This window comes from Leopardus geoffroyi, chromosome A3, assembly GCF_018350155.1.
Source record: "Leopardus geoffroyi isolate Oge1 chromosome A3, O.geoffroyi_Oge1_pat1.0, whole genome shotgun sequence".
In the NCBI taxonomy this organism is placed as follows: domain Eukaryota; kingdom Metazoa; phylum Chordata; class Mammalia; order Carnivora; family Felidae; genus Leopardus; species Leopardus geoffroyi.
Genome location: NC_059336.1, coordinates 68,222,606 through 68,247,021, shown reverse-complemented (window position 1 = coordinate 68,247,021; position 24,416 = coordinate 68,222,606). Strand labels below are relative to the sequence as shown.

At 39.6% G+C, this 24,416-nt stretch overlaps 1 protein-coding gene across 3 annotated transcripts in view; it reads left to right on the top strand.

The window, feature by feature from the left end:
• The window catches only part of FSHR (follicle stimulating hormone receptor), a 174,595-nt gene that overhangs the window by 106,571 nt on the left and 43,608 nt on the right, over positions 1–24,416 (top strand). Inside the window, exons 3-4 of one of the 3 annotated variants that reach the window (XM_045445998.1) lie at positions 14,928–15,002; positions 17,453–17,524. In XM_045445998.1, coding sequence (XP_045301954.1) covers positions 14,928–15,002; positions 17,453–17,524 — 147 coding nt within the window. Of the gene's footprint in view, positions 1–14,927; positions 15,003–17,449; positions 17,525–24,416 lie in introns of all 3 variants that reach the window. The other 2 variants (XM_045445997.1, XM_045445999.1) reach the window with 2 other exon arrangements.

Genomic DNA, 24,416 nt, shown 5'->3' with positions numbered 1-24,416 from the left:
AGAGGAAAATACACAAATTGTGCAACTAATATATTCAAATGAATTCTGAAATCTAAATCAGGATTTGATGTAATAAGTTGGTCCTAGAATTTCTACCAAAAGCACATTTGGTCAGAATGTTTTTTTTCCTCCAAATACTTATATTTTGGGGGAAAAAAGGGGAAAAACTGTATCATGGACAAGCAGGAAGGAGGTGGCTATTCATAGCTAAAAATTAGGATTGAGGTATTTGAGGTCCTTAACACAAGGATGTTGCATTGTGTGCTTGAAAGGACATCAGATGGGATTTGGCAGCCCCAGGTTCTACTTCTCTGACTTGGTGTGTGGCCTTAGGTAAATCACCTAACCTTTCTGTACTTTCTCATTCTTTCCTCCTAAACAAGATAACAGCTTTTGCTTCTTTCACTAATTTAAACAACCAATGATCACTCATTCAACATGAAACCCTGGAATCTGTTGCAATGAAAACAATGTTACAATTTCCATTAGATTAAACGCTCCTTGACAGCAGAAATTGTATTCTCTTGAATATATCTGAAGATGAGGCCTGCAGACAAATTTTGAGATTTGGTGCCAAAAACACTTAAGCATTGTTAACACCTGTCCCCTCCAGCTCAATAGAATTGAAAGCCCCCTGTATGTGATGTAGTAGGTTCAGTAGTATTTACAGTATGACAGTGGCCACAGATTCAGCCCTCAGAATCCTATAGACAGAAGCACGGCCAGTGTAACTACAAGTCCAACAATGATAAAATACTCTAATAAAGACACAAGGAGTGTTCAAGGAAAGCTCAGAGGAAGGCAATGTCTTAATTCCAAAGGATTAGAGAAGTCTTCCTTGGGGAAAACTGTAAAGGGTGGCCTTAAAACTGATATATTTCCTTCCTACTCTACTACTTAGTTGTGAAGGTAAAGTTTACTTTAATCAATGTAAGCAAAGGATTTCAAGTCCTAAAGATGTCATCTGTCGAATCAGCACACATTTGTGGAGTGCCTGCTGGGTGCAGGGGTGACAAACTATGAATATAACAAAGTCCTTGACCTCAAGGGAATTATAGTTACTAGACTAGACTCTAGTCTAATAGAGTGATGATAATAAATACTACTATAATACAAAATAATGATAATACTATTTAACACTTACTAAGCTTTAGATATTTAACATGTAATTGTTTAGTAATTAGTCCTCACAAAGTTTTTCAAGGTAAATACTATTGTCCTCATTTTAGATATGAGGAAACTGAAGCTCAGAATTTAAGTAACCTTGCCAGCTTCACACAGCTTATATGAGTCTGAGTACTTGTATGGGTCTATAGTACTAACTCTGCTGCCTGGTCCTGGTTCCTAACATAGATATGCCCTTTCCTGGAAGTCAGTTAACCTTGACTCAATTTCTATAGCCCCAGCAAAAACTTTAAGTGGATGAATGAAAATGCACTCCTATTATCATAAAGAACATCTTAACCTAGACCAGCTCAGTTATTAATTACCCATGTAAATACAGCTTACCATTCCTTTGTTACACTATGTGTTTGAGAAAAAAGGAGAGGATGCATGTGTAGGACATGAAAATCTAGTAAATCTAGAAGATAACTACTCAAGGGCCTGTCTTCCTTCCTTTGCTGATCCTCTGAAATTCTCTTTTCAGGGATACTACAAAACAACACACATTCTCTAAAAGATTTTTTCCTAACAAGATCTTTGTTACCTGAAATTGTATTAGAAGGCAAATGTGTATTTCACAAATATACACATGAATAAGAGTACAGAAGAGCCCCCAGAAGCTGCTAAAGGGAGGAAGGAAATCTGGATTCTTTTATTCTGTTCTACAGCCAATGCCCTAGACCTCAACAGGAATAATTCCACCCTTATTTGCTTTGCCACTCTTCAAGCTTTGTTTAAACAAAGGTTTCCAGGGGCACCTGGGTGGCTCAGTCCGTTGAGCATCCGACTTCAGCTCAGGTCATAATCTCACAGTTCGTGAGTTCAAACCCCGCATTGGGCTCTGTGCTGACCGCTCAGGGCCTGGAGCCTGCTTCGGATTCTGTGTCTCCCTCTCTCTCTGCTCCTCCCCTGCTCACAGTCTGTCTCTCTCTCAAAAATAATAAAGATTTTTTTTTAAGTTTAATAAAGGTTTCCAAAGCATAAAAAATATAGTAAATTAATATATACTAAACTAGTCTGATGATTCCCAACATCTTGCATGGCCTTAACTGGCTGAATCAAACTCATGTTGAAAGACAGTCCACTCTCCTCCTCACTTCCTAAAATGATGGCATTTTTCTCCAGGCAGTGGCAAAGTCTCATAAAATAGGAGTCTCTTTTTCAGGACTTCCTTTTTCCTGACCATACAGGTCTCTTTGCTGTAAAAAATTGGGACACTTTTAGAACCAACGTGTGGCAAAGTCAGCTGTAGTGTAGGGCTTTTGACTACCATTTGATGTGAGATGGGGAAATCTGCTCAGAAATTTACATAAAATTAATGAAATATGTAGTTGGCAAAAAATGGGCCCCTGAATTTCTGAATTCAAAGAAATTCTGAAAATGTGGCAAAAGGCAGGATAGATATCAGTTTTCCATGTAGAATGCTTATGAGGGTGCTACTCTCATGTATTTCAAAGAGGAAAACAAGGAAAACTTTCTCAAATTCAAAAGAGGCTAAATGTGAGTTCCTTCTTGTTCCTTCACTGCAGCCCATAAAGGAGGCACTTTTATGCCAAGAATAAGAGTTAATGAGGTGGAAAATAGTGGGGCATAAAAGGGAGAGTAATTATGAATTACAGAGTGAAAACAGAGACTGGAAGGAGGATGAAAGCCATTTAGGGAAGGGCAAATTACGTTATAGGTACGGGAAGGGTAGCGAAAAAGGCATAATAGATCCCCAGAGATAATTATTAAGGAAGTTTTTGGGGGTGCTGTGGGGTGACAAAAGTGAATGGAAAAGCCTGCAATAAGTGTCACACACACACACACACACACACACACACACACACACACACACACACACACATTTGGTGTTTCTCTTGGTAAAGAGGCTCCGGATATATGACAAGGAAGATTTCAACACTTGCTTACAGGGAGATCAATGGAGCCCTATTTAAGCTGATAATAAAACAAGAACTATGTCCAAAATAATGGCTCAGACTAAGGTTACCTTCTCCCCTTGTCCAGCTTTCAGGAAGAATGGCCCTTGCTGGCTACCCTGCTGCTGCTCCCTCATAGGGACTGCCCAGAGAGCCGCTTCTAGGAAACAGGTGCAGTGCCCTAAGAAGGATGGAGCCCTTCACCCACCTTGTTAGAAATGGAAGTTGGCTGTCATGGAGGACTGCTGACGATGTGGCTGGCTGCCTTTTAATAACAGAATCACAGAAATAATTAAAATCACTGAATTCTAGGGCTAGAAGTTACCCACGAGATCATCTGGATCAACAGTATTGTTTTATAGATGAGGAACAAAGGCCCAGAGAAGGTAACTGATTTGACTCAAGCAGAGTGGTTAATTAGTGGCAGAGTCAAGACTAGAACCTAGGTCTCCTGACTCCAGTGAAGTAATAAAAATAATGGTAAGCAGCATAACCTTTGCATAACACTATGTATTTTTTCCTCCTGTATGAACATACATTATTCATGCGATCTTCAATAGCCCAACCAACTACAAAGAATTGAGTATGAAATGTACTGAGGTACAGAGGGCCTTAGCAATATCTTACTGAAGAAAATGGATCTCAAAGAACTCCAGTGATTTTCCAAAGTGATGAAGGACTTTATCTTACCCACTCAAGAGACCTTGCCTCATGAAGCTCCACATTGCTGGAGTCTCGAGAGTTGGAGGCTCAAATTTCTTAATCTGAACACCCTCTGAGGGTCTGTGTGCTAAAGGATTTAGTAGTCCCCATTTTTAAAAAGTTCTTCTTTCTACTTTTCTATATGTTTTCTTTCATGACATAATTGAAAAATAAAATAAAAAGCCAAGGGACCATAAGGAAGGAGCAGCCACCTGTTCGCACAGTGAGAGGCCAAGCAACTCCATCACAGGCAGTAAATACTGTACCATTAAGTTGAAGAGAGGTCTCTGGTAAATTAGGTCAGAGACTTAGTTTTGAGGGGGATTTTTTTCCAGTGTGGCCAACCAACACTCCTACATGACTCCTAATTCAATAGCCAACAAAAATTTAAACACTTACTGTATATACCCATTTTCACTAGGTGGTAGATGCACAACTCCTACTTGACCTGATGGAAAGAGCATTTGTTGGGCAAACACTAGATACCATGCAGGGTTCTAGAGTCTTAGGCATTAGAGTGAATAGATGGCAACAACAAATTCCAAAGTGTCAGGGACTTTAAGAACAAGGTTCTTTATTTCTCACCTAGTAGTCCCGGGTAGTGTTCCTCAGCACTTTACTTAGGATGCCAGGACAACAGTAGCTCATCCATTTTTAATTATGGCTTCCAAGGTTTCCGTGGGCATCTCCAGCCAAATCAGATGGAAAGAAGTCAGAACATAGAGGAACACACATGAGGGGCTATGGGCCAGGCCTAAGGGTGCACAAATCACTTCTGCTCACATTCCCATGGAAGGAAACTGCTCCTCACAAGGCTTCACCTAAACAGCAAAATGACCAGAAAATGTAGTCTAGCTATGTACCCAAAAATAAGAAAAGAAAAACAGATTTTGGTAGACAGCTAGAAATCTCTTCCCTGCCATGTATTATATCCATAATTCTCATAAAAAAACCCCAAAGGTAGATATAATGATATCCACTGGATTAAGTAAGTTTCTTGGGGGTTAGTTGACTTGTTTAAGGTCACATAACTGGCAATGATAAAGGTATATTTTTAACTCAGTCCTGTCTGGCTCCCAGGTCCACACTGCCTCTCATATGTGTACATGAACTAAGATAAATACAAGTCAGCATAGCCTTCGAAAAAGGTCATTAGTGAGAATACCCACGTAGAGCATTTAACACTATGCCTGCTACACAAGTGTGTAATAAAGGTTAATTATTTCACCATCATTATTATTGCTGCAGCCTTGAGTTACACAGCTCAAACTTACACATGCCCCAAACCTACAGATAATTTATCATGGTTTGTGTGTCAGAAGTATCACCTACCTTCCCATCTCCCTTTCTTTGGCCTCTGCTGAAGCTGGAGGACTACAGCTAAGCCAAGTGACCTAAGTGATCCCTTCCCTTTCTTCTCTACACACAGTCTCCACTTCCTTATACCTTCACAATCCCTAGTCTTCTATCACTTAGAACTTAATTAAATTCCCATTTGAACAATTTCTGAGAGGCACACACAGAGGAATAAAAGAGTTGTCTACTTTTTGTAACTTCTAGCTCTAATATCATTCTACCTCTAGAAATCTCTTTCCCTTTCCCTCTTGCTCTTTCTCCTCCATTCTCTTTTTATCATCTTCTCAATACTAATGGCTTTCCCAAACAACAGTCTTCATGGCTCCCAAGCAAAAGTACTAGCTATCCTCCTGTATTCATGCAGAGATAAACTCCTAGGGCATCACTTTTTACTCCACCTTTGTCTCCATAAGCCATTCCATTTTTATTTTCTTGAACATTATATACATAACCTTGGATTTACTCCAAAATTTTTAAGCCATTGGGACACTTAATTGTTTGCAAAAAGAGGACTCATAACCCACATCAAACCACTCCTTAGTCATCACATGACTGTTAATAACTACTGGTATACCTGAAATTGCAAAGAATCCTAATTACAATAATGATGGTGAGAAATGAAACAACATTTGCAAGAAACACTGAAAAAAGTAAATGAGAGGACTTAGGATCTGTTAAATGTTTAAGAAGAGTTGGAGGTAACCCCAATATTTAAAGCTTGGGTTGGTCTAGTGAACCAATAGGGATGACAGGTACAGGTATTGGCTGGCATTATTAATTGGGGAGGAGAAGACAGTTGAGGGAAGAAAATAATAAACCTGTTCTAGAATAAATGCCTAGTCTAGAATTGTATACTGAACATGTAGTAGAATATGGCTTTGGTAGTTGCAGACATGAACTTTGGTCTAAGAGAGAAACATATCCCAGTAACCTGTGAAGTATCGACAGAGAGGTTATAACAGGGAAACCTTGAGGGATACCAAGACAGAGCTTCAGAGATGCTGACACTGACAGGGCATGAGAGAAAATATGGTATATGAAGACAAAGAATAAAATGTATTGAATCCCTACTCTGTACTCTGCTCTTCATTGCTCTAATTTTGGGCATCCTTCCCACACTTTGCTCCACTTCTATTGACTTTGCACTCCCAACGTCTCATGCATGTTGATTCTCTCCAACTAAATTATTAATTCTCGGGAGACAGAGATGCTGTTTTTTTGTTTTGTTTTGTTTTTTTACTGTCTTACACGCTCTACACTTACACAGAGAGAATGTACTAAAAAAGTACTTATATGATTCACTGCTCGAGACTATCTGTGAAAGGTGAATTTCCACGTTTATATATTGCCTTACAATGTAGCATGGAGGAATGGAGTAGTATTTAGTTGTCTTATAGGCATATCATTCCCAAAAGGATTTCTACTCTCCTGGATTTTAAAACAACAGAATTCTCTGAAGTGGAAATAGTTTTCCAACTCACTGTAAATATGGCCTACCTGATTTCTGCCATCCTTTTGAGGCCCCATGAGCATATCCAAGGTCAACTTTATTTACTGGCTCCGTGGTAGTGGGGAAATTACTGAACCTCTGTATGCTTCCTCTTCCTCTTGTTGGGATGAATAAGCAATTTAATAAATGTGAAGCACAGAAAAATTGGCAAATAAGTGCATAATAAATGTTAGCTATTATGACTGTGATTTTTAGTCCCTTTCCTCATCTGCTAAGGGAAGTGAGGGAAATACATTACTCCAAAATATAATTACTCAACATTTTAAATTAAGACAAAACTAAAAATGGATACAATACTTTGCTGCTGATCTATTTGAAAGTGAGCTGAATTCAATTGTCTCAGATAAAGTCACAGAGAGGGTTCTTTTTATTTGTCTCATTTTGGGGACATCCTTAGAGAATCTTTAGCAAAGACTCACCTTGCCCAGGAGAAAAAAGCAGATGCAAAATTTCAGGAAAGGAAGGGGAGAGGAACCCTTTGGCAATGGCCTTACCACACATTGACTGCAAGTCCCATTCTATATTGATCCTCTCCCAAAGGGAACAATAGGAATTTGACTTCAGTGACAGAGGCATCCTTATTGGGATGCCTTCGTGCACTGTCTACTCTCCTCTGATGGCCAATAGACCAGGATGGTGGGTCTCACTGTGGAAAAAACTCAGGGTGGCGTTTAGGGTAATGCTACATATTGCCTGGTTTAAGAATCTAATCTTTAAATGGGGTTAAGGGAACTGTTCCTAGGACATTTGCTAGCATCATTTTCTCCAGCACAGTGGCTGGCTAGCTTATTATTTCCTACCTTCAGAGGAATTCAGGTCTAAACTCCCCCAAGAAGGCAGGCTGTCAAGCCGGCTGTCTGGCAGGCATGGTGATATCTGGAGTTGACCATGTAATGAACATTGTGCTTTCACACATACCATCTGATTAGTCTCTTTAACAGTCCTGTGTGGTAGTTATTATTCCCATTTTACAAACAAGGGAACTGAAGCTCAGTGAGACTCCTTAACTTGTCCGTAGTTATACAACTAGTAAGAAATAGAGGCAGGATTCAAACTCAGGTCTCTATGGTAGTCTCTGGATCTGATCTTCAGGGAATTCTAAATGAGAGCCTTAATTGTGTGTTTGGAGAGCATTATGAAATTTTCTGAAATGTATTTTCATTAGAATTTTCACCTGTCCTGTTCCGTACTTTTTTTAATTATATAGCACAGTTCCAGAAGACTATAGAGAGTAGATGAGTAGACATAGGATATAAATACAGAAAACATAATGTGTGTGTGTAAAAAAATATATTTTTTTACACACACACATATATATGTATATGTGTGTGCATGTTTTATTATGTATAACCATATACATTTACTTCATATGTAAGTATAATGTATGTACTATATATAAAAGTATATTATTCATACATCTGCAGCTATATTCAAATACAACATGCCAACAATCCATTTTCTTTTTTCCACCAACACAGATATAACCCATCAAATAAAGATAGCACTCAGTTAAAAGAAAGCCTAGAATACTAGACTTACTTACAGATGATTTCTAAATCAGGATCCACTTTGTTCATCTTTTAGATCCCCAGCACCTAGCCTAGTGCCTTAAACACAAAAGCTGCTTAATCAAAATCTGTTGAACATTTGTTGAATTCATTCTTAACTCCTTTAAATATTCACTCCAAGGTTTTGCTAAACAAGAAGCTTCCTTCCTGTGCTAATACACAATTTGATTTGTAAATACTCTGTTTACTCCAAGTTTTCAAGAACACAGCTTTATTGCGCAAGAGCCAAGGTAGAAAATCTTTTATAATCTTTAAAAGGTAATTCATTCATTCAGCAAACATTTGGTTGGGAGCAGGAATACTAAAATAAAAGGCAGTGTCATTGTCCTCTTTGCCTAGTGAAGGAGACAAACCAGTGCAAACCCAACACAGTATGTAAGGGCTATTACAGAGTATATATGTATGAATCCTAGACCACAAGGACTCAGGGAAAGAAAACTGTCAACTGAATTTAGTCTGAGGTTATTAAAAACAGAAGAAATTTGTTTTGGTGAATATTAAAAGTACTTTAGTGCAATTGAGTTCCCTAATGTGCTTAGTTAAGGAGGGGTACTTTGGATATATTAGAGGAAAATGCTCTGTGAAAAGTCAGGAGAGGAGGGAAAAGATGAGGAAGATCCAACTGGAAAATATCTCCTATGTTGGGAGAGGAAAAAAAACAGCAAAGGAGGCTCTACTGGTATCTGATTTATTGTTACGGGATGTAACCAGAATGTAATAGATGCCATTGACATTCTAGTGATACTTATAACTTTTGGTGACCGTTTTTAGTTCTTCCTTATCCTGTAAAACCAGAGCAACTCTGCTCTGAATCAGACAGTCCCAGAATTTGGCAAATGAGTATCAGGTGAAATGGTGGACAAATTAATACCTGTCTACAATAGTTTGAAATTTTATGCTAGACCTAGCTGAATTCTACATGCTCATTCAGTCCCTAAAGTCCTTCCTACTGAATACCCCACCCCACCCCCTCCATCAAGTGTACCTGCATATAAAAACCACTCCATTGACCAGAAGAATGTAATACTGGAGTAGAATTTGTGGCTCGGAAATTCACTCCAGAGAGAATGCCCTGAAAACCCCCAGTATCTCATGCAAGCACATCCCCCCTTCCTTTAAGGAAACATGGAATTTCACTCACAGAAGAGACCTTAAAAGTCATCCTCTCCAAACCCCATAGAGTCATACCAGTCATCTCCCATGTTTTCTCCTCTATGGGTGTTTGCTGACTCAAGGACTTCATCTTGGAGCTCTGCTGAAGGAGCTGGGAAATACCTTTAGCTGGAGCTAAAGACATCCAGAAGCTATTAGTACAGCAGACTAAATACATGTATGTGTCCCTTAAATGATGTGTATTAAATGTAAAAATCCCTGGGACAAAAGCCTAACTCACAGACCAGCTAGCCTTGGTTGCCATTTACCCAGTTTGGTCATGCTGCCTACAGAAAAGGGGTGAAAGAATACTTAAGACAATTGTCATCTCCTTCACAGTTTTGCAGATGCCCATTTCCGGACCTGAAGACTATTTTTCCTCCATCTACCCATCCATCCTTTTAACATTTATTGAGTCCCTATTACGTGCAAACTTGCCACTAGATGCTAGAGACAGATGAATGAGATAGGATCAGAAATTCAAAGCCAAGTCAGGGAATTAGACAATGACCACACCTCCCGACCAAAAAAAAAAAAAAAAAAAAAGCAATGACAAAACAATACATTTCCTTTAACTGAGAAATCAAAGAAAATCAAAGAAGTCTTGTGAGAACTAGAAGGTAGGAAAACTTCAGTGAGAGAGAAAAAGGAGGCTTTCCAAAGGAGATACAGGGTTTTGAAAATCAAGTGACTCATTCCTCTTGAGCTGATTTAATTGAACTCCTCTATCAAGCTTTTCACATCCAACCACTTGTGTGATGTGGAGAAAGGTCTGCTGGAGTGTTACTACCATTCTTCTAAAGAGTCTAGCAGTCAAAACCAGAACCACCCCCTAATACTGGAGGTATTAGAAATTAGAGGCTCAGGCCCCACTCAAGGTCTTTCCGTGGAGAAGCATTTGCACAAGATCCCCAGATAATTCTTATGTGCATGAACAACTGAGATGCACTATCCTAGAAGATGAGTGGAGCCTCATCTCGGGAAGTAAGCTTTCCACAGGGTCTCAGGATCTCTCACCCAAAAAGGCCTGCATTCAATGTCTGCACTGAACATATCCTAAACTTTTTGATCCCAGAATCTCTTTAAACTCTTAACAGTTTTTAAAGACAGCAAATAGATTTTGTTTATGTGGGTTATAGCTACCAATATTTTCCATACTAGAAGTTAAAACTGGGAAACGTTTTATTTGACAGTCCATTCTAAAACAATAATAAATTCCTACATGTTAACATAAATAATCGTTGTTATACAAAACAACCATCTTTTCAAACAAATATTAGTGAGTAGAGTACCATGGTCTTACGTATTTGCAAACATTTTTAACATCTGGCTTAACAGAAGACAGATGGAGTCTCATATCTGCTTCTGCATTATAGTGGTTGCCATAATACACACTGGGTAACCCCTGGACTCCACTGTGTCCTCAAAGAGTGAAAGTGGAAAAATTTTTATTTTAGAATTATTATGAAAATAGTTTTGACCATACAGACCACCAGACCACACTTTGAGAACAGCTAATCTATCACATTCTTAGAGCTCCCCTGTCTTCACAAAACCTTTACCTGTTGCCCCTAAGAAAATGCCATATCTGGAACTGTGCCAACTGCAATGATTTGTCACAATTGCAAAGAAAATTCTTAACTGCATCTACTGAGACAAAGAATGGTTTCTTAATTATATAAGTTCTTTGGATGTAAAGATTCCACATCCTCCCTTCAAAGACAAGTTTAACGATCCTCACAATTGTGTATTATCTTAGCCAAGCCAGGCAAGTTTTGTTAAACCTCACTGGAGATAGCATTGGCTGTTTCACTCTACTTTACATAGGTACATTAAAAATGAAGGGAGGCTATGCATAATAAAAAATACTGTCAATTATCAATAGTAAATAAATGTTCATTATATATTTTCCACAGCAGCTCTTGCTACACATTTAACATCTGAAATGTTGTGAGTTTTTGTTTAAATTTTCTTACTTATGAAAAACTACCTGCTGCCTTCTCTGTTTTATTTCTGCTTCCATGTTCTATCTCTGGTTTATCTTGCTACTATTTTGCCTCATTATCTCTCATTATCTCGTGCTCCAAGAACCTTACTTGTCTAATTTATTGTCTCAGTAGCCAAGGGAAAATTGGTCCTACTTGCTCCTGAAGCAGACTAAGACAAAATTCACAGATCTAAAGGAGACCTTAATGATCATCTAGTCCAGCAGTTCTCCATCTTTCATGCATAAGAGAATCACCATTGCTTGGAGAATTAAAAGGAAAAGAAAAAGAAAAAACCAGACACACACACACACACACACACACACACACACACACACACACAATGCCATAGTCCCACCCCAGATTAAATAAATCCAGCTTTCTAGGGTGGACTCAGACTCTGGTCCACCACAAGATTCTACCATGTGGCCAGAGTTGAGAAACTCTGATATATAGTCCAACTCTTCCTTTTACAGATAGGAGGCCGGGATGGCCAAGACGGAAAAGATCCTTAGAATCACCAGGGAAGAACTAGGATTTGAACACCACCTTCTGGGCAAACAGGACAAGACTCTTCTATTAGTTCATTTAATTCAGAGTTCTCAAAAACAGTTTACTCCCCTTCCTTTACATGGAAGTCATTTTTCAAATAACTTTATTAATGTATGCTTATACACAATAAAATAGATGCACCTGTTTTAATTTTAAAGTTTAACAAGTTAGATAAGTATATACACTCATGTTACTACTTCCCCAATCTTGAATAGGACATTTCCATAACTTCCCAGGAAGTTTCCCCTTGCCTCCACCCTGTCAGCAATCTCCTTCCCAGGCCCCAAGTGACAATTACTCCAATTTCTGCCACTATAGATTAGTTTTGCCTGTTTTAGAGCCTCATACAAATAGAATTATACAGTATGCATTCTTTTATTCAGCATAATTGTTTAAAGATTCAACCATGTTGTAGCCACAGTTTGTTCCATTTTATTAGTGAGCAGTATTTCATCACATGGATATTCCATAGTTCATCCATTGGGTTGTTCCCAGTTTGGGGCTATTACAAATAAAATGTATAAAATGCCTTTGGGAAGGCATACATTTTTATTTACCTAGAGTAAATACACAGGAATGGAAATCCTGGGCTTAGAGTGGCCTGGGAGGCAAAATGTGTAAAACAAAGTGTTCCAGGGTGGCTCAGTTGGTTAAGCAGTCCACTCTTGGTTTTGGCTCAGGCCATGATCTCACCACGCTGAGATCAAGCCCCATGTCAGGCTCTGTGCTCACAACCTGGGGCCTGCTTGGGATTCTCTCTCTCTCTCTCTCTCTCTCTCTCTCTCTCTCTCTCTCTGCCCCTCCTCTGTTCTCTCTCTCAGTCAGTAAATAAACCCTAAAAAAAAAAGTGTTGTAGCCCTGCAATCAGTCAGAGGTAGCCTAGCATACCTGCATATTAGTGGGGCTGTTTATTAACATGGAGGTCAATGTACTTTATAGGTGTGTCAAAAGGATTAGAGAGAATGTATATAGAGTAGCTGATAAAGATACCGAATAAATTATAATAAAAATAACTAGAGACAGAACTAGGCTGGACTGGAACAAGATCCCTGAATTTCTCAGTGATGTATTTTTCCACTGCTGCATACTGTTCACCTTCCCCCAACCCTCATCCAGCCAAAGGCTCTCCCTGCCCCTCTCCAACCCACACCCTCTCCTGTCTTTGAAGTGAAGGCTATAAAATATGAACTACCTTCTGAAATAATTTAGAAATGCTCTTTGGTTTGTTCATTCTAACAGTTTTTAGTTCTCTTTGAGGGACGGACAGATGGAAGGGAGGGAGAAAATCCAAATAAGGGAACTCTCAGCACATGAATTCAGACAAGGAGGAATATCTACCTTCTAGGCAATATCAGGCTGAGATATTATCATGTGTGGTCAACCAAATCTACTGGAAGCAGTAAGTGAACCTGCAAATCATTTTTGGAAGATATGGCCCCATTTGGATTTATCTAGTTCTTCCTCCATGACTTACCTTTCCCTGTGCAACTCTTTCACTCAACTCCCTTAAATGTTCAAATTAACATCTTTTTCCAGGTTTACCACCCCTTTCCTACTCCTCTTCATTCCTGTACCTCCCAGCACTCCTTCCACTTGCAGGACAGAGGAGCAAAATAAACCGCCAATAGCCAACATGTTCTATTACACACACACACACACACACACACACACACACACACACACCACCTTTATCTATGTTCAACTGTAAAAATTGTGAATACTTAAGTTTACCGAGTGAATCATCAAAGATGCTATCATAGAATAAGAAGGCTATTTTTCTCCCACAAAATGTCTCCTTACTCACAGGGGCTTGTGAAACGTGACCCACCACCACTGAGTTGACAAGCTCCAGATGTCACCAGCTCCCCTCACTGAGATGGCTACTGTTCACAATCACACCTGTCCTGTAAGACTTTCTCCCTGCTCGGTCTTCCAGGTTTTGCCTGATCAAGAGCCTTTCTAGAGCTCTTCAGCTAAATCCTGGGCCAGCAGACAGTGCTTCTGCCTCAGCCAATTTGAATGCATGCTGCCTATGAGATTTCCTGAGACACTCTCAGCTGCTGCATTAAAACTGCATGAGCCTTCCTCTGAAGGCCTAATAATAGCACGTTTCATCTGTGAACCACTTTATAAACATTAAGTGATTAAGCCACCCTCTATCTTCTCAAGCTCTGGGCTTTGGCATAGTGGACTTCACTCTCTACTGCCCTCAAATTACTCCATCAAGAAAAAAAAAAAAAACCTGAGACCTGAAAGATCTTCTCTAGATATTTTAGGTAACAAAAGACCTTGGAGTAACGACCCTTACTTGGGTAATGATATGGAGAAGAGAGGGATTTAAAGCCACGCTCCTTTGAGACTGAATTGAGGCTCTCATCTCCCAATGTTAGATTAGCAGAGAGAAGAACTTGACTCCATGGTCTAGAGCAAGATCTATAGCCCCATGGTGCCAAAGCCAGCCCACAATCTATTTTTATAAATAAAGTTTTATTGGGAGACAGTCATGCTCATTCATTTACTTATTATCTATGGCTACTTTTGCATTGCACTATCAATTGAGTAGTTGTGACAGAGATTAAATGACTCATAAAGCCAAAAAAAATATTTACTATCTAGCCCTGTAGAAAACGCTTGCTGACCCCTGTAAGGTCTAAGGAACTCAGAGTTTGTTCTCATCCTAAATATTCCTAAATATCTTTAATCAATTTTTCCTAAATATCTTTAATCAATTTTCTTTCCCTTTCTGGACCTCAGTTGCTACATCCACAGACTGAATAACCTCTAAACTAACTGAGCCATCACCTTGGGCTTATTCTCTCATTGTTCTCCAAATATTAGCATCTCCTATTTTAGATTTGTCTGATTATTACACCTGGCTTCTTTGAGGACAGGAATAGGGTTGTGTGTGTCTCATGAATCATTGCAGACAAGAGGCTCTACGGTGACTTACATTTCATTTGTAAAAAATTCAAATCACATATTTTTATATCATATGTATTATTATTTATTTTTTTTGCAGAGAGATCTCACAGAATGATGTCTTGGAAGTAATAGAGGCAAATGTGTTCTTCAACCTGTCCAAATTACATGAAATGTAAGCAAGATCCTGTGGGGTTTGCTCATCACCATTGGCGATAGCTGTAAATTTTGTGTATATCCCTGGAAGGTCCTAACTCTGCTCTATCCTCTGATCCCTAGAATTTCATTTTAAGATGTCAAAGACAGCCCAAAGGGCACCATTCTGTGTCTCTCTGCCTGGTGATCCAAGTACCAACCAAGAAAATAATCTTGTCCTGCTGTCTCCCTCCAAGAGGTTTTTTTTTTTTTTTCCAATAGTAGACCCAATAACCTTGTGCTGTGACTGAAGGGGTCTCTATCTCATCGTTTCTTTTAAAATTATTCCAGAGTCAAAGTCCAAAATAAATCCCACATGATGTAAAGATAGGCAGTCCTCACTTGAATACTAGTCTATGCCATACACTCACCATGAAACCTACCAAGAAACAAAAGCATTCTAACACTTAGTTTTCCTTAACTGTAAAATGAGAGTAAAAGTGCATGCCACAGGATCACTGTGATGAACAAAGGTGATAAAAATAAATTAGATCCCACATCAACTGACATAGAGTAAATATGTCATAATGATACTTGGTACCTTTATTACAACCAAATTTACTTTCTGTTTTTAACATTCTGGTTTTACACACCTGTCAATATTCATACAGATCTATTTCTGTTTCATACCAGCCTATAACCACCATAAATTAATTCACAGAATCATAAAATGTCAAAGCCAGAAAAGACTAGACACTATCTGGTCCCAAATTTTCCAAAGTACAAAGTGTTTTTTAAAAAGGTAAACGACTTTATGGTCAAGTTATATTAGGAAACATTGGGCAAATGTTAGGCTCACTTACTATAGGAAAACTCAGAACCTATCATGTGTGAATATACACTTGGAATATCCAGGGAGGCATTTTATTAAGGGTTTCTCAACCAGTATCGCTGGTAAGGTTTCTTCTGTGGGGCATTTATTAACACCTCACAAAAATCCCATGCAACATAGTTAAGAAAGTGAATGAACCACTTTCCTAATATTACAGACAAGAATGAAAGTTGCAAGGCTTATCTAAAGTCACCCAGCCAAATCCACAGCAGGATAAGGACTTAAACATAAATACCAACTCCTACATTTTCAAAAAATTTCTTATCATTTGCCAAGCATATATACATATATATACATTTATACATCCATATAATTCATACACACACAAACACACACACACACACACACACACACACACACACACACACACACACATTTAGAAATGATACTCAGTCTGTCCATACTGGCAGACTACCCTCTCCCTTTTCCTTCCTTCCACCCACTCTGCCTCCCACCTGCATTCTTCCTCATTGCTGTTAAGCCTCTGAAACTGATGCCTTTCCTCACTTTCCCCCATTGCCCTCCTGTTCCTTCTTTTCTTCTCTGCTTGGTCTCTCCTTACCCTAGTTGGAAAAAGAGAGTTTCACCAGTGTCTCAGAACCCACAGGAAATGTCAAAGAAATGAACCAAAGAGCAATCAGCCCTCTGGGCAGGGTTAAGCAGGCACCCCTTTCTGCAGTTCAACAGGCAGTAGAGCTAATGGAACAGCTCTTTCATCTCTTCCCTGCATGGAGAGGTGCTCACCCCCATGTAGCACTGACTATACTTAATTAATTACCTGGTACTTGGATCTGGGTAGCTACAGGTTACTGCAACATAAAAGCTAATGAAACAGGGAGGAAGTAATTAACACAGAGCATATCTGTAAATATACATTGATCCAGCAAGATGAGGAAAGGTCAGCCTCTCTCTGTTGGAATCCAAATGTGAACACGTTCACCTCCAGACTATTGATCAGGACACAGCTAAAGACAACAAGGGCAAAAGTCACCACTTCTCATGAGCTGTGAGAGCAGCCTCAGTCTACAGCATGAAGGGAATCAGCAGCACGTTCCCAACTACTTCCTGCTACAATTGCATGATTAAAATCAGATGTCCACTGCTTTTCACCTGACCTTTGCTTTCCTTTGCCTCTTTACTCTTTCTCCAATCTCCTTTTGTCCTTCACCCTTTTGCTTCCTGCCATCTTCTTTTCACCTTCGTTTTCTATCCCCTACTCTTGTCTCCAAATCAGACAAAATCTCCATTTCCCAGGTCAGTCTCAGCCCTGCCTTCTTAGCCTCCTTAGACCCTGAGAGACACTTACTGGTTAAAGACACAGTGTGCTGGGTGAAAAGGACAAACTCAGAAAGTGTTTTGTTTGGCTATTTTTAATGTCCCAACAGGACATTAGTGATGAAAGCAAAATGGGTTAATATTTAGCTTGAACAACTTAGCATAGTGAAAATACTGCATGTGTTCTAAACTTTTTTGTTGAAATGATGGGTGGATAGATGGATGGGTGAGTGAATAAGTGATATACTCTTTGCATAATGTGAAAAATACTACAGCATTCCTTACAGTTGAGCTCATGTATATATTCTTTTGTTTTACAGTAGAATTGAAAAGGCCAACAACCTGCTATACATCGACACTGATGCCTTCCAGAACCTTCCCAACCTCCGATATTTGTAAGAACTCTTATATTCTGGTGCGGCCACTATAAACAAATTGTGTATTCCTGGTTTAGCACAATGTCTACTTGTTATTCTGGGGGGCAACTGCTTTTTATAAAAGATGTGGGGTTACCTAGACATGGAGGGGAGACACTTGCTGGTAGATTTTATTTTAGTTTAATATGTGAGTTCCACTAATATAACTGCATTTTTGTTTTCATTTACAAAAACAAAGAATTCCATTTGCATTAATGCAATTTCACATGGACCTCTTGCATAACTCAGTCATGCTTCTTTCATTCAAATACCTTTCCAAATAGCTGAGTGCTTGACAGAGCCCAGAGTGCTATGAAAGGACCCCACAAAGTAACCAATAAGGACTTGGGCTAGAAGTCACAGTAAGCCCATTTACTAGCCACTGGTCACAGGCTACAACCTAATGTCTTGATGCTTATTTGCTTATTTCCTTATTTCCCTACCACAAGAATGGAAATAACAATGGTAATAGTATGTATCTGTTACCTATTGGGATAATAATGCATAACTACCTAAGCCCCTCCCCCCACACACACAGTTTTAAAGCAACAGCTATCATCTCTCACCTGTCTGTGAGTTTATCTGTGGAATGGTTCTCCTGACCTGGACTGTTTGACCTCAGCTAAGCTCGGTTAAGCAATTACAGTTAGGTGGCAGGTCAACTGGGGGCAGGCTGCCCTAGATGGTCTCAGTTGAGATGACAACACCAAGTGGAGCTCATTTCCAGCAGCCTAACATAGGCTTGCTCTAATGGCAGTCCTGGGGTTCCAACAGAAAGAGCTCAAGCTTGCAAGCCTCTTGAGACCTACCCCCTGAACTAGTATGCCATCTATTCTGAAGCATTTTATTAGCCAGACCAACTCATGCGGCCAGCTCTGATTCAAGACATAGAGAAATGCACTCCATTTTTTCATGGGAAAAGCTTCACAGTCACAATATAAGATGTGTTGATCCAAGTAAGGATAGAGAATTGAGGCCATCTTTGCAAACAATTTAAAGGATGTAAAAAAGTTTTATACAGTGCCTGTCACACAGTAAATGCTCACATCAACATTACTTGCTAGTGATACTTTGTCCTTAAGTTTTGATCCCTGAGAACTGGAGTTAGTAGGTTCAATGAGCAACACTGGGCCTTTGTGTGCCTCATCTCTACAAGAATAAAAGGTTTAACAGAACAGAGTCTATATGACATGTAACTTCCCCTCCCTGATAGAAGCTCCAGGAAGGATCTGAGAAAGAGTTACGGTCATCCACTCCTGAGTTAATGTCAGAGGCAGGACTAGCTTCATTGGCATGCTGCCCATACAGTCACACAGGGTTCCATGCTCAAAAGCACCCCACATTCAGAGAGCCTCACACTAGGTTTAATTTCCTGCTTCCACAGTCTTGAAATGCTTATACTTTTTTTTTTAACGAAGGGCCCTGAATTTTCATTTTACACTGTGCCCCCCAAATACAGCCCATCATGCTCAGAGGTCAGGGTTATGACCTCTTCTATTTTCAGACTTGGGTGTGTTGGATCCCTAAATGGACTTTACTATACTGTCTGCAGATTAGCAGACTAGGCACATAACAGTGGAGGAAATATGGAGTAATAGAAGGCATGAGCATTAAAGAAAAAAAAAACTAAGACTTCATCCTCATCCCACCATTTACTTTTGGGTCATTTGCTGGACTTCCGAGACCCACTTGGCTTATAGGACCCTCAAGTGAGATTTATATAGGAAAATATTACATAAACCATGAAGTGTTCAAAAATAATATATGTACTGAGTACTTTGTAGGATGATTATTTCTATCCAACCAAAGTCTACCAGTCCACCCTCAAGAAAAGTCCAGTAAGGACTGAATAGAGTTATGGTGGCCACCAAGACCTTCAGCTCTTACAGTTTTTGTCTTAAGTTCAAAAAAACAAGTTTAGGAAATGCCTTTATATTCATGAAGCAGTATAGAAAAGAAAACTATGTATGATGGCAGAAGGACTGGATTCCAGGTGGGATATTGTTATTTATTAGCTAGATACCCAATTACCTTCTCTAAGCCTCAGTTTCCATATCTGTAAATAGGGTGCTTGTGAAAAATAAGATGATGCCTGCCAAAAACATTTTACAAATTGTTTCTCAGTATATAAACTATAAACAACTGTACAAAATTATTAGCACCTGTTACCCAACTGACTTCTTTCATTCCTTCCTCTTTTCCTCTTTCCCTCCCAACTACCTTCTTCCCTCTTTCTCTCCCTTTTCTCTTAGAAAAGTCCAAGTGGGATGTGGGGGCCACAGAGCCTTCAATAACAAAATATAATCACCTTAGGACATGCAAATGAATCCACAGGGGAACTGCCATTCACATACATGTAATGAAAAGCATTCCTGAAGAAGATAGATCCAAAAAGAAAACAACCCCCTCACATACATATTCTAGAGCCCTTGATAGTAACAGCATGAACAATAGCCAGAATGATGGGCTGGGAGCAAGTAAATAAGGGATGAGGAATCATTGCAAAGTTTGAAATCAAGATATCCAGAATTAGACCCAATACTGGCCCACACCTGGTAGTCACCACCATTCACTCTTATGAATAAGGACCCTCAGTCCTCCTTCTAGGGGGTAAGAGCTGGGGAGGAACTTGGGAGGATGTGAGCATGGAAGGCATAGCCCCAGGTGGGAGGAATGGAAACTTTGGCCAAATAGAGGGGCCAAGCTATGACTTTGACTCTGAAAGAGGCTAAAATCTATACCATCAGTCATGAAATCCAGCCTCCCCTCTGGATCCTTTTCTCTCTTTGAGGGGTTGAGTAGTCCCCTGTCCCTCTGGTTCCCCATCAAGTCTAGACAAAGCTGTAGGTGGCCGATTCCAGCCACATCCTTTCATAAGAGGAGGTTATTGTTCTCACAGCATTTGAAACCTGATTTCTCAGTGCAGCAAGAAAAGAACTTGTAAGCAGTTGGAAGTAATTGTGTCATTGTCAAAGGATCCTCCTTGGTTACTCTGGAAAATGTATTTATATGATTCTACAGCATAGAAAATTCTTTCACAGCCACTGCCATGCCTTTCTCCATCAGGAAGTTAAGAGGAAGAATTGTCCATCTTAAGCCTTTTGACTTATTGACGAGGGTGGACTTTTCCCAGCTGTGCATCCTTCCTTCAGATGTGGCACACAATGACCCAGAGAGTGGAGCAACCACCCCAAAGGCACTTTCTACCAGCAATATTTCTATTCAGGGCTCAGACTGTGGCCCTTTGAAAAATTTCCCATACTGATAAGGTATCTAAGTTAGTTGGACCCCTAATCTGAAAGATTCTATCAGGGAAACATAGCCCAGTTAGGCTTCCTTCTCCCATGCTTACTTGTGTCTGAGCAGCAGTCATAAATGGCCTCACAATCCAGCAGTCAGGTATAGGTGGATGGCAACGATTTCAGATATTCTTTGGGATGATGAACTACTTGCTTAAAGGCAAAGAAGAAATACAAAATGAATGAAGGAATCCAGAGGGAATCAGTAGGATTGAATAGTTGTTTATTTCCCGAAGCCAGGATAAATGTTTATCATCATCACAGCCACCAAAGCAGGAAATTACAAGGGGTTAGGGGTGAGTTTCTATTTGACTTGAGCATCTTAATTCACAAACACACACACACACACACACACACACACACACACACACACACAGAGGAAAGTTGTTTTGAAATTTTCAGCATTGATTCCATTTCATGCTGATCATTTGATGGCACAGAATTCAAGACAACTAGAAATCAGTGTTCTTCATCACTGTCTTCATACTTCACTGAGAAACCTGAAGTGGTTAGGAAAAAAAACCTCATGAATAAAGAAATGTACTTTGACTAGAAGAATATACATCAAAGGATTCATCTGGGTGCATTTTTAAAGTCAATATTGTATTTGCAGGCAATATTTCTTTTTTTACTGCTCTGCCTTCCTGGAGCTGACCTTTTGTGTATGAAAGATTATCTATTGATCTGTAAATAAGGTTTACACAATATTCTCCTGCCTTTGCATCCTGTCAATGAAATTCTCAGGCAGCTGGATGTTGCTGTTTACTACTCAATAAACCCTAATTTCATCTGAGCAAACCCTTCGCACAGCTGAGTGGGACCCCTCCCCAATTGACAACCATCTTCTAGTCACATGCAGGCTTGTTAGACCCTCCTTAGGATGCCTATTAACAACACCCACACCATCTGCTTTCTCCAGCCAGGTAATTCCAGGAGAGCCTTCACTGGGACTCACCCTAGCAATCCCTCCCCCAAGTCTCCTTCTCTCTATTCTGTATTCCTCCCTCATTTCATTTAGTAAGGGTAATGAAAGTAGCTTCTCTGATTATAAAAGTTGAACCATATGTTGGGCATCTCAAAGGACAGTGGCCAGGGACACAGGAAGCATCACACAGTAATGCAGAAGCACATAGATACCAGTGCCACCTGTCTAGACTCAGGTCTAGGCTCCTGCTCTCCTTAGTTATGTGACCTTAGGTAATGGCTTAACTTCTCTAGGTCCCAGTCTTACTTACTATAAACCAGGAATAGCACTACCTGCACCTTTGCATTGCATTGCAAACAACGACTGACATTAAGAAAATCCTCAGTAAATGTTGGCATTTTTTGTTAAATTCTTGACCCTATTGTTTACTAGCTAAGGGAAGTCCATGTAAGAGACTTCATTCTCTTCACACCACAGTTCTCCCCTATGCTTAAAGAAAAGAAAGCAATACCTACCTTTTGAGATTTTTCAAAGGATTAATTTGATGACGATGATGATGACAATAGTGGTGATCGTGGATTTTTTTTCCCCGCCAAGTTTCCTAAAATTTTTCAAAGTCTTTTTAACTTTTCTTTTGGAAAGATCCACTGACCAGTATTCCAATGTGGAAATATATCATTTGTGTTTCTCAAAGGAGAAAGGCATCCTTCTTACTGAGGCCCTGACATATCCAGAAAGGCCCTTCCAAACAATCAAAACCATATTATCCTTCAGAGTTCTAATAGAGAGCTCCTGACACCTCCTTTTGATGTTTATTTTCAATACTTGTGGTCCAGAGTATTCCTTGCTGTCTTTATCAAAATTAATTCCAGTTCTTCACACCACCAGCTGGTTGAATAATGATTCCTAGTTTTATCTTGATTTACAATTTAACCCTTTTTGCCATTCCTTATTGCATTTGAATCTCACAGCAATCCAAGAAGTTGGCGCGTAGTAACAGCCCATGCATTTTGCAGCAGTAAGCTGGCCTTGCCTGTAGTCCCTGATTACAGGGCTCTTCTGACAGGAATGCACAATGTCCCTATGAATTGGATTACTCTTGCTGTTCAGCAACGTTTGGCTGTCTATTCTAATAGGAAAAAGACCATATGAGGGTTCATTTTTAGAAGTTATGGCAGCATGTACACAGTGGAAAGGATTGGTACCTCCCCTTTTCTTCTCCATAATTTTGGATGTGAATTGGCTAATAAAAACTCATTCAATCATTCAACAATCATTTATTGAGGTCATATTATATTCTCAGCTTTGTAGTATTTGTTGGGTATACAAAAGAAGCCAAGACAGTTAAAGCCTCTGCCTGTATGGAATTTATATTCTAGCTTGAGACAATGTTGGATAATGTTACATGGTGTTAGTGGTATAAAGAAAGATAAAAAAAAAAAAAAAAGCAGACCAAGTAGACAGTAATGTTTTAGAAAGGGCAGTTGAGAAAAGATGGAAAAGATAGCCTTTTTTGAGAGATACAGGAGACATCTATGGACAGCTCTCACAGAATTCAGTCTTTTCTGGAGAAAAGGCCTAGCATGCATTAATCCCTGGCAACAACACACCTGTAGGGCTGTGTGGTACTGGTCATAAAGCCCAATGCTTTGGGCCAGAGTAGTCAGAGGAAGCTTGATGGAGGTAGGAAGATCTTAGCTATAACTTAAGGGATAAATAAAATTTGGAAAGACAGGATAGGATAGATTGGGTTTGGCAAGATTAGAAAAAAGGAATTAAGGCAGGGGAGCTCAGGCCTAATACAGTAAGTAGTGAATAAGCTACATGAAATTTTGAGCAGCAACATGACAAGATGACAATGATTTGAACTGTAGATTGACCAGTAGCAGGGTACAGATGATACACACAATGGAGACCTACTAAGGAGCAACTGCTATAATCCTGGGGGTACAATAACGGTGGCACCTGGAGGAATGGGTTCAATTGGAGACACTTTTCCAAAAGAGGATCGTTGGCACATGATTTACCTCTAGGTCAGTCACCCAAGTGACTGCAGTGATTTTTTTTTTTTTTGCCCCTTACCTTGAATAATCCCCAAAGCCTCCCTTCCCTCTAGTGCCTCTCCCTCAGCACCTCTCACACAGAACCATCCTGCAACGGGGCCCAATAGTCCTCTTACACAGAGGCTGGTGATTATTGGAAAGGAATTATTAGCCATCTCCCTGGCTGTCAGGGCTGTAAGAATCTAAGGATGTTGTCATGACTACAAAAATGTTTGGGCACAATGGAAATTATACAATTGCTTATTTTATCAGTTATCTGTCTAGCAGAGCCAACTTTGCCTGCTGTTGTCAATGCTAGGAAAATATGATCAGACTTGCATTCTGAAACACTGAGGTTCAGGATGAGATTTCAGCCTGAGCATGTCCACTCAAGGAGGGCAAGAACTTCCTTCTACCAAGGGCCTGATCATCAGGATGGTGAGGTTTTCATATGCTCACCTCCTCTCCTCATTCCTCTAATTTATTTACTATGTTTTTTCCTACAAGAAGCCCAAGTCTCATCCATCAGCAAGACAACTATTTGATCCATCAGTGTACCTCAATGTTCGGGTCTTGATGTTCTTCCTAGGGGTATTTCCATTTTT